Genomic DNA, 11,373 nt, shown 5'->3' with positions numbered 1-11,373 from the left:
TGTCCCCATGTCACACTGTCTCCATGCTACCTGGTCCCTGTGTCACCCAATCCCCATATTGCTCTGTCCCCATGTTACCCTGTCTCTCTGTTACCAGTTTAGCTGAATTTAATGTAATAATCACAAAAGCAAAACAAGAAAAAGAACTAAAGGCAGACTACATAGTTTTGAACCCCAAATAGCCCAGTAGTGTTGGGTCAATGTTTGAGATGAGCCACACAGCTGATAATCACTTTACCCCAAAATTTAAATTTCCTGCATCATCTTGAATTCAGGATTCTGTGTTTGTCTCAATCAAAGAAGCAGCTGGTTTTGAGGCTTTAAAGTGTTTTTGATAAGGGTGATCATTGACTAAATCAGGAATAAAGTCTCGAGAAAAAGAGACCTCCTGATTCCCAGCAACAATGACTTTCATGTGTTGAATCTCAGAGCCTCAGCCCATCCCTAGAAGACTAGAGGAGAGGGAAGGGGGGATGAGGCATGACCATACTTGAAGTCCTGTCACGGGGAGCATTCTTGCTGCCTGAGATGTGGTAGCCTCACCCTCCTCAAGGGTCTCCAATTAGAGACTGGACATCCACCTGTCTGGAATAATATACAGGGAATTCTTGGTCAGGTTCATGTTGGTCTCGATGCCTTGGAGGGAGGCTTTGATTCTGTGACCCATGGAGCACAGCTCTGTGATATTCCCTAGATCGTCCTGCTGCCACAGCCTGGAGGAGCATCAAAGAAAGCAAATAGTCCTGGTTTTCCAAGCCTGGGGATTAGCAAAGTAGGAAGGATGGCAGGCCAGGAGAGAAGGGACTCCAGGGAGGGGCCAGGACATTCTTGAAATGGCTGGGAAGACACCCTGATGTAGTGTTGAAGGCACTGAATTTGAAGTTGGGGTCCTGGGTCTGGATCCTTCCCCCGATGCCTGCTGCCTATGTAAGACCAACCCCTCCACTTCTCCTGCGCCTCAGCTTCCTCTTCCGTAGTGCTAGGGTTCGATGACATGATCGTTCATCTCCCCTCCCAGCTCTGGACCCAAAGATTGTCTCATCAAGGCAAAGTAAGAGAGGCATTCTGGGAGAATCCAAAGCCTTGTGATTCCCATGATGGTAATGAGAGGCAAGAACAAGGTGGAAGGGACAAGAGAGCGTGTTCTCATGGGAATCTCATAGTTTGGGATTTGGGTGAGGGGAGAAGGGATAGTAGGGGCTATGGTGTATGGAGGGGAGACCAGAGGAGGTTAGAAGCAAAGGAACCCCCTCCATCAGAAGGGTGATCAGCACTGATGGAAAAGTCACCGAGGATGGGGTGAAAGGAAGTCTGTGAGCCAGACACTAGTCATAGAAGGAGGAGGGCGAGGGCAGCAGACAGCAGGAGCGGGATGGAGAAGGGAGTTGGGGCATAAATGGTCTCGATCCTCTAGCCCTTAAACAGACCTCCCGGAGTGTGTGTGTGAAGAGTCACCTTCTGAAAGTTCTCATAGCTGCCCTTCGGCTGCCATCTCCAAGCACAGCCCGGATGGCCACTTGTCAGGTGTGGTGTAGACAGCTTTCTCATTCAGGTCTCTGTTGGGCTAGTTGCAATCCGCAGGAAGCTGGAGCCAGCTCAAAGAGGCTCTTAGACCTGATTGTAAATTTTCAGTGTGAGCATTTACACTTTGGAAATCAGCAGATGCGACAAATGAAGACAGTTTATTGTTTTGCTGCTCTAGACTTAAGAAAGTGATGGTGAAAATGTTAGCAATGCATGTTAAACTTACAAAGTGTGCTGGGGGTACATCTTTAGAAGAGTCCGTTGTTAAACATGTACCGGCTTACCACTGTTTCTGACTTGGAGATTCTGTGGTTCTCTGAAATTTGTGAGTTTGTTCCACTGCTATTTTCATCCACATTGGCGTTCTTTCCAAGAACACTAATCCATCAACAATCCCTTGGTGTTACTGCTGTGGCCACAGAACAAGCCCACACGCTCGTGCATTGTATGGTGTGTCAGCCTGCCTGTTACCTTGTTTCTTTATCTGGACTGTGTGACTTTGGATAAATGCATTCCCCTCTCTGCCCTTTGGCGTCCTCCCCTGTGAAATGAGGGGATTGGCCTTGATAACTCCCATGGTCCCTTGGGTGTCTGAAACTCCAGCATTTTTACTTTGCCCAGAGCTGCCCCCGAGGGCCTGAGAGTTGGTACATGCCTTGTTCACTGAAAATGAGGATGAACTAGCGGGTGTCCTGGCACCCACAGAATGGAAGCGACTGGAAGGTGAGGCCACCTGCAATGGATCCTGGGTCCGGAGCCAAGAGCCAGGAGGAGAGGGACGGGCTCCCATGGAGCAAACCACCCAGGGACAAACACTTGGCCAGGTAACCCTGCCTTATGGGACCAATCGCCTGGACTCAGAAGCAGATACTTTTTCACAGGAACCCAAGCCATTTTCAAGAAAGCTTCAAGCTCAGCCCCAGCGCAGCTTTTTCTACTTGGCCAAGATGGCACCTACAGGGAACTCCCCCAAAGGCCTGAGCCTAAAAGGAAACCAGTTCCTTCTTCCCCCTCACTTCTCCTGGTCACCTTGACTTGGCTCTCCTGCCAAGCATTCTGGGAAATAGAGGGTTATTTGGGTTCTTGGTTTTGTTTTTTCCACTGTCACCATGCCCTCTGAAGCTCAAAGCCCTGGCCTGCTACCAATGGCAGTTGTTGCCTTCACATAGGATAGATAAATGGGTAGAAGTTATGGGGAGAGATATTGACTCAACAGAAGAGAAAACTCTCTGACCATCCAAGCCGTCCTAAGCCTGCCTTGGGGCAGTGAGTGAGGTCGTCTAACTGGACTGGGCAGCAGAGTGAACGGGACGGATCACCTGACCTCAAGTCTAGCGCTCTTGTTTACCCAGCTATCATAAGCAGGGTAGAGGGCTGTAGGGAAGAAGTCAGCAAGGAGCCATTCAGTTTTTTCCCTGCAATACTGGCTACATGGCAATGCAGATTGGGGCAACTCAGAACTAAGTGCCTTTAGAAGGGTCAAGGAAGTAGGCAAGGAGGATGGCCATATAGTGATACAGACCAGCACAGCCACAGGCTTGGGATGCAGAGAGGCATGAGATGCTCGCCAATGCTGAGGGGCTGACCCCTGCTCATGGTACAGAGGGAGAAAAATGGACACATGATGGGGACTGTGGCACCAAACCCAAGTAGATCCCATGAGTCTCTATGGAGAGCCAAGTTGGTGGGAGAACTACCACTGAGCTGAAGGAATGAAGGCTCACAAGGGCTAAGGCAGCCATTGAGATTGGAGTCAGACAAGGATCCAAGAGCAAGGGCTTGGGAGGAGCCCAGGGAGGGAGGCCCCCAGGGAGGGAGGCCAGTAGCTGTGCTCAGCCCAAGCCTTGGGGTCAAAAATGAGTTTCCCTGGGCAGCTAGGTGGCACAGTGGATAAAGCAGGGGTCCTGGATTCAGGAGGACCTGAGTTCAAATCCGTCATCAGACACTTGATACTTACTAGCTGTGTGACCCTGGGCAAGTCACTTAACCCCAATTGCCTCACCCAAAAAAACAAAAAAAAAGAGCTTCCCTGAACATGAGGTGGGCCTGGGTCCTCTTCAAGGCTCCTGCCGTCGGCTGGTGGAAACTGGACTCTGAGCATGGAGGACTGCTTAATAAGGACAGGGACAGGGACAGGGATAGCAAAGGCAGCTGCATTCCAAATTGAGTTTGCTCTTCCAGTGGCCACCCCCTCTTGTTGAGCAACATCCCCACATTGAGATCTCCCTCTGAAGCCCATGACACACAAATCCCATAGCTGATAAACAGCGGGATTTGAACTGGTGGCCTCAAGGTGAAAGGCTGTGGATCCACATAACCGCCTGAGCCAGTCTGTCTCCTCCTATTTTTAAAGGCCAATGGGGAGGAGGGATGGGAGAACGCAGAGAGAATTTTTCCACTAGCAGTCAGGACCCGAAATAGGAAAGACCAACAGAGGCATTTATAAACAAGGAATACCATTGATGTTTTTAAGAGAGACAGGGCTGGAGAAGCCATCGTGAAAGCAGGGATGGGAGGGCTCCAGGGGCTTCACTTTGTAACGGCCCCTTGGGGTGTCCTTCCTGGTCCGATGATTATCACCAACACTCTGAGCTCCCGCTTTCCCAGAAAGCCTTGGAGGCGTGCCAGGGATCCGATAGCCGTTCCAAGTGTGTCCTGGGCTAGGATGGGGCTCAAAGGGGTTATTTTTAATCAATCTTCCATGACAAGGAACTGGTATGATGGAAAATATGTTCCCTTGTTTCCTTTCACAGAAATCCCTAGAAACATTGACTCTGTGTCCTCTGCAGTGAACTCATCTCTACTGTCATCTGTCCAGGACACACTTAGAAAAGTGGGGTGGTGGGGGTGGGGTGGCATCATGTGGTGCTGGAGGAAAGCCCTGAATGGAGATTCAGGGAACCTCCGTGTGAGCCCCAGCTCCACTGCTTACAGGTTTGCACAGTGATCCTGGGCAGGTCATTTCCCTTCCCTAGATCATGGTCTCTCATCTGTAAAATGAGGAATGAGATGCCCTGTCAGGTCATTTCCAGCCTGAAATTCTATGGGCCAGTCCCATAATCAGGGTTGACCCCAGCTTGGGGGAGAATCGCAGAATAAGCCGTTCTCACCTTCTGCTTCAGCGGTCATGGTGTAGGATTCAATGTAAGAAAGAATCATTTGAGGGAAAGGGAAAGGAAGGGAATAGGGTGGGCCTGAGAGCAGGGGAAGCCCATGGGAGAAAGTCGAATTTGGGCCTTTTCCAGCATTTTGAACTCTCTCTCACACACACAGGCAACCCCTTCCTCCAAAAGTTATCTCTAGTTTTCTGTCACAATTTCCTTCACCGGCAGCAGGACCAGTGCGCCATCTTTGGTTTGGCAGAGGCCGTGTCTCATAAATCTTGGCATCGCTTCCTCTAGTACTGAGAACATTTTCACATCCACAGTAGGAATTTCATCAGAGCTTGTTGGATGGACACACAGACAGACGAATGGATGGCTGGATGGACAGATAGATGGACGGATGGATGGATGGTCAGTCCTGGCCCCAGCGCCAGTGTTGGTGCCTCCTTCATGGCTGTGAGCAGGGGACACCCACCTTCACTATGGTGACATCACGAGGGTTCCTCCTCACTGGGACAGTTTGCATGTCCTCCAGTTCAGGGCTCAGCCGCAGGGGTCCCAAGCCATTCAGGCCACCTTTGCTTCCTCATTCCAGCTCCGGGTCCTCCTTCTACTTCCCAAAGAATTGCAGGGTTTGTCACCTGAGGCCTCCAGATTCCGGGCCACAAAGGGCTTCCTGTTGAAGTCACCATGGGTGGCACTTAGCCTTTACCTTCAGGCTGACAGCTAACTGGGAAGCTGGGCCCAGAAAGAAACCTTCCCGCCCCCTCACCCTCATCTGGACCCCATCAAACCACCCACTTCCCTTGTGCCCTCTCTGGGCTCTGGGCTCTGCAGACCCAGCCTGACCAGGGATGATCAACAGCTCCGCTCAGGCCCAGGCTGCCTTGCTTCACTTCCCTCTATTAATACATGCTGGGCTCCAGTGGAAATGTACAGCACGGGGTGTCTGACAGGTTCGGGCCAGCCAAGTCCATGTTTGAGCCGGGGTGGAGGGGAAAGGCCGAGGGGGCCACTGGGGCAGCTCCCAATCAGCGAGCAGCTTGGACTTCCATCGGGCTTGGGTAAGGGCCCTTTCCTGAGCCGGGGGGCCGTGTGGAGCCACAGCCCAGCCTACAGGGAGGGTCAGCGCTCAGATCGGATCAAACACAGGCACCAAATACTTTGTGGGTGAGGAAGGCTGAGGGAGATGAAGTGATTTCCCTATGCCCAAGGTGCCCAAGACCAGGACTCAGGCCAGCGCTTTTTCAACTTGGGCCTGAGAGAAATAACTTGGGCAGATGGAGAGCCCCTCACAGATGCAGCGCTGCATGAATTGGCTTCTGTGGCAGGAAATCTGGGACCAAGGGATGCTGGGCATGCAAAGGCCAGAAGCAAGATTGTGGGCTCTCTGTGAGCCGAGATTCCAGGAGGAACCCACGAGCATCAGTCCGGATGAGCCCAGAGAAAATCAGTCACTTTGCGGGGAGGGGAGAGATGCTCAGAAAGGGGGTGTCAGCCGGGCCTTGGAAAGAGCTAGAAAGTTTGAGGAGGCAGGGAGGGGAGGTGGAGAGCATTCCTGCTGGCTGTGCTGCCTCGGGGGGCTCCGGGACAACTCCGGCCACCCCAGCATCTTCCCGGGGGTTCCTCTTCCGTTCCACGGGCAAGGAGTGGGAGAGAGACTCTGCCTTAGTCCCCTCCACCCTGCCTGTGGGCTCCCCCTGGGCACTGGCTTTGCACCTGCTCGGGCCCTTGCCTCGGGCCCATCCCTAGCCTCACTGAAGCTCAGTGTCCTCATCTGTGTGAGGAGGGGATTGGATTGGACTTCCCGAGGTCCCTGCCCAGCTCAGAGCTGGGATCCAATGTTTACATTTCTGGAGTTCCAGGAGAAAAGCAGCACCCTCTTCTTTTGGCCTCAGAGCGAGGGCTACAAGGCAGGTCTGGGCGCAAAGATGTATAGGAAACCGGTCCTGGGGAAGCTGGCACGAGCAGACAAAAAGCAAGTCAGCACACGCATGCGCACACACAACCTGGTAACAGACACATGGGCCAGCATCACTCAGGTGAGGGAGGGAGACGTGTCCTGAGGTGGGGAGCTGGGGGGGGGCACCCTCAGAGAGAGGTCTGAGCAGGGAAGTGTTGGACCTTAAAGATGAGCTTGTTGAGAAGTCACCGATGCCAGATGTTGGAAGAAGACTTCATGGTCAGACCCACATGTGGTGGGGAGATTCCCCAGCTCTCTTATGGATGCCAGACTGGGCGGGGGGGGGGGACGCTAATCAGGACCAGAAATGGGGTGAGGGCTTGAGGCAGTGATGGGCACAGCCCTGTAGTCAACCTTGTCCAGTGAGGAGCCAAGATCATTTCGGGGTCTGACTCCGGGGCAGAAGGATTCTGGGTGATCTATGATCCGTAGAACACTTAACCCAAGCGATTCCACACTGAAGTCACATAACATCAAACAACGCATCCCTCTTTTGGGCGAAGGTCCAGAGTCTGAGGCCACATTTAAGGGCAGAGGAGCAGCTTGGTCTCTCCGTCTGCACCGCCCCTTCTACTCCCCTGGGACTGACTGGGAGGAGGCAGCAGAGTGTTCTGAGGTTTTTCAAGACTCCGCAGACTTCAGTATTCGCTAGCTCTCCTCCTCTTGGCCATCGAGGACCAACCATTCAGTCAATCAGTAAACGTTCCCTAAGTACCTACTACATGCTTGACACCAGGCTCAGCCCGGAAATACAAAGATAAAATGAATCAGCGTCTCCCTGCCCTGACGAAGCAGCCCCCACCCATGCAGTTACAAAGAGAGGCAGGGGGCCAGGCAAGTGCTCACAGTGCAGCCAGAGAATCTGAGGAAGCCAGTCCAGGAGGGGAAGAGCTGGACAAGGGGTGGGTATAGGGGAAGATTCTCTGGATCTCTATGGGGCCAAGTCGTTGCTTGGGGGGGGGGGGCAGGTTGTATCTGTGCTTTGGGCAGAGGAGCAGCTGAGGGTGTCCCTAGGGCCCGGGGGGAGGGGTGTCTTCCAGCAGAGGAGGCAGCAGCTTAGCCCAGAGACTTGGGGTCCAGGAGTCAGGACAGCCTGGCAAGGAGGCCCTCACCTATAACAGACTTCTCCCACTGTCTTCTTCAGGGGGCAATGCCAAGCAGGGTCTGCGCTGCAAAGCGTGCAAGATGAGCCTCCACCACAAGTGTGCAGACAGCCTGGCACCCCAGCGCTGCATGGGCAAACTGGTAAGTTAGCCCCCGCCAGGAGGCCCCAGCACTCACTGAGTACAGCCAAACCTGCTTAGCCTCTCCAACAGGCCTGTGAACTAATGGCTAATGTTATCCCCATTTTAAATGGGGACGCTGAGGTGAGGTGATTGGCACCTCTAGCTTCTATTCCCCAGGGCCTCTCCAGGGATGTCCATCTGGGACTTTGGAAATGCCCCCAGTGTGGTCATGCCGATCTCCTGACGCGGGAACAGGGATGCTGGGGGTGGGGGGAGGGGTGTTTTATTTGCCAGCAGAAAGGGGGCTGACCTTCGGGGGCATCCCGGAGACGGCCTGCCTGCGCCTCCGGGGGATGCTGGGGGCAGATTCCCCAGCCCGGTCCCTCAGTCAGGCGGGGCCTGCCCAGGTGAAGGTGCTCACCATACTCCAACTTGGCCAATGACTCGTGGAGACCTTGTTTTCCCTTCAGTAAGGAAGCCGGCAGAGCCGGAGGACGGAGGCTCCCCCAGCTCCGGCAGCCCGGAGCAGGGAGCGGGCGTGGTTCTCGTCACCGGGGTCTTCTGCGTTCTTGTTACCAGCACCGCAGTGAGGCGGAGTCCTTCTCTCTCTCTCTCTCTCTCTCTCTCTCTCTCTCTCTCTCTCTCTCTCTCTCTCTCTCTCTCTCTCTCTCTCTCTCTCTCTCTCTCTCTCTCTCTCTCCAGCCTAAAGGGTTCCGGCGCTACTATAGCTCCCCCTTACTCATCCAGGAGCAGTTTGGATGCATCCGAGAAGTCATGCCCATTGGTGAGTGGAGGCAGGTACCGGCGGCCACGCGTCCGCCCACGCCCCTACCTGTGGGGCCCTTTTCCATCTTTACTCCGAGTCCCCAAATGAGGGGATGAAAAGTCTCTCGTCCCTCACCCATGCCAAGCTTCCTTGGTTTTGTCACATTCCTCCTGCTTCTCCTAACCGCCCCGTGTCTCAGCTTACTCCTTCATACTTTGGAGGATTTTTAAAGCCCCGAGTCGTGGGGCACGGTAGGACTCCCTTCTCACTATCTGTGTCCTCGAGGGAGGACCCCGCGTCTCTGTCCGGCAGGACAACACTTTCCATTCCAGATGAGAAGAGAAAGTTGATCTGAGGAAGCGAGATTTAGAAAGGAAACCAAAGAGAGCCCGGTCACGCTGAGCCTGGGGTTAGGAAGGGCCCGGAATAAGAAGCTGAGAGAGGGGTGTCTAGGTGCCCACCAGCGTCCAGGGGATGTCAGTCACTTGTGCCCAGCCCGTGCCCACCGGCGGACGGATAGAGTCGGGGGAGGGGGGAGGGAAGGAGCGTCCCAGGGATGGACTACAAGGCTCTGTGTCTAGCGCACCTCCCATGGGGGTGGGGGAGGGTCCGGATGGCGCGCACCTCTCACGGATGCTTCCTGTCTTCTGTCACAGCCTGTGGCAACAAGGTGGATCCAGTGTACGAGGCTCTCCGATTCGGCACGTCCCTGGCCCAGAAGACCAAGAAGGGAAGCTCAGGGAGTGGATCCAGCTCTCCCACCCGGAACTCTGTAATCCTCCTTCTCCCTCTGGTGTTTCTTTAATTATCGGTGCTGGCGATGCAGCTCAATCAACAAACATTTATTAAGCACCCGCTATTTATCACCCACTTATTAAGCCAAGCACCAGGCTAGGTGACAAGGATACAGAGATAAGAGAGAGAGCCCCTGCCCCCCGGAGAGCTGACAGTCTCCTGGGAGAAGGCTTGGGAAGCCAGGGACTGTGGGAGCCCAAGTTCTGGGGTGCACCTTAAATTAACTCCCACCATAATGCCTTTAAGGTGGCTACAAGGGGCCCAGTCTCTTGGTCCTCACTGCTTCCACACAAGCCAGGGCAGGCCCCCAGGCTCCCCAGGCAGGGAGATGAAAAGGTCCCCCTGCAGGATTCTGCCTCCATACCCTGACCCCAGCTCCTGCCCCTTCGACCCGCTTCTCCTACCTGCACCTCCCCCGAGGTTCCCTCCTCCCTCCTCATCTTGACCTGGGGACATCCTGGAGGATGTAATGTTCAAATTTCAGCTCCAGCACTGATTAGCCATATGACCCCGTACAAGTCTCTTCCCCTCTCCGATCCTCAGTGTACTCATTTGTAAAATCATCCTAACACTTGCCAAGCTTCTGGGCAAACAGTGCTTTGGGATCAGGAAAGCATTGCAGACCTAGTTAGTTATTACTCTTGCCCTTCTTCTTCCAGGCCTCACCCAGACACTGCCTCCCCTCTTACGGTGTTCCCTGGTCTGCCCAGGTGTACATCTGCCCTCCCATCGGCTCACCTGCGACATTCAGAGTTCTTTGTCTGGTTCTGTTTTACCTGGTTCAATACACACAGATCCTGTGAGTCCATGACTCTCCCCACCGGCCAGCACAGAGTGGTGCTTAACAATGCTTGCTGAATGAATAACCGATCCATTCAGATTGCACAACCTATGTCACTGGCATTCAGAGAAATCTCAGCAGAAATCGCTCCTGGGTCCGGAGTGAGGCCAGGCTCGGACCAGTTGTTTCTGTTGTCTCCCCGTTATGCCTTATTCTCCTCAATCTAAAACTGAAGAGACGTGTCTCAGCTGCCTGGGCCACCATGGAGGCCAAGTCCTTTCTGACTGAGCCCTTAATATCTTGGGGCCCATATGGAATGTGTTCTCCCAGGGCAAGGCCCAGCCCACCTCACAGCTCAACAAGATTCAGCCTTTCTCAGCTCTGATCCATCAATCAATAAGCATTTATTAAGTACCTGCTATGTGTCAGGGACTGTGCTAAGCACATGAGAAAAATATGAGATAAAGCTCAGCCCAGTGGGGTCTGTGAGCCCTGCCACTGAGTCAGCTGCTATGCTGGCCTGGGGCCTGCTTTTTGGACCAAGGAGAGCCCAGCGGATAGGAAGGTCTCCCCCTGGCTAGGGAGCCCCTTGACTATATCTTTAAATTTAAATCACTCTGGCTCTCACTGATTACCCAATAAGAGGTCCCAGGCCAAGCCACACTCGATCATTGTTTGGGTTCTGATGGCTCAGAGTGAGTGTAAATAGCAATTGTTTCTGTCCTGGCCAAGAACTCTGAGGGTCTTCCCCTCCCGGACTGATTCATTTGTAAAGGCAAACTAGGCCACCTTTGTCCACAATTCTTGTCTAGCCTTTATTCGCTGAATGGGTGTTGCCTCAGACAAACTGGGACCTGGGAAAGACCTTAGCTTAAAAAGGCCAAGGTCTCCCACTGAAGTCCAATGACTCTGGATGAGAGAGTAAGGCTGATGACTCTGCACAGCCCTGCCTCACTTAACTTGCAAGTCAAGACATCCCTCTGCTGATGTCATTGGTTCTCTTTGAGAATGAAGGATGAAAGGTGCAGCATGGTGGTGCCGTGGATAAAGCACGGGCCCTGGAGTCAGGAGGACCTGAGTTCAAATCTGGCCTCAGACACTTAGCACTTACTAGCTGTGTCACCCTGGGCAAGTCACTTAACCCCAATTGCCTCACTAAAAAAAAAAAAAAAGAAAGAAAGAATGAAGGACGAAAACCAACAGCAGTCTGGCAC

At 53.5% G+C, this 11,373-nt stretch overlaps 1 protein-coding gene across 1 annotated transcript in view; it reads left to right on the top strand.

Moving 5' to 3' along the window:
• STAC (SH3 and cysteine rich domain) overlaps positions 1–11,373 on the top strand; it is a 64,888-nt gene that overhangs the window by 36,432 nt on the left and 17,083 nt on the right. Inside the window, exons 3-5 of the mRNA XM_043977298.1 lie at positions 7,736–7,836; positions 8,520–8,601; positions 9,240–9,355. Of these exons, the coding sequence (XP_043833233.1) occupies positions 7,736–7,836; positions 8,520–8,601; positions 9,240–9,355 (299 nt within the window). The remainder of the gene's footprint in view (positions 1–7,735; positions 7,837–8,519; positions 8,602–9,239; positions 9,356–11,373) is intronic.

This window comes from Dromiciops gliroides, chromosome 1 (genome assembly GCF_019393635.1).
Source record: "Dromiciops gliroides isolate mDroGli1 chromosome 1, mDroGli1.pri, whole genome shotgun sequence".
Lineage (NCBI taxonomy): Eukaryota > Metazoa > Chordata > Mammalia > Microbiotheria > Microbiotheriidae > Dromiciops > Dromiciops gliroides.
This window is presented reverse-complemented; position numbering and strand designations above follow the sequence as displayed.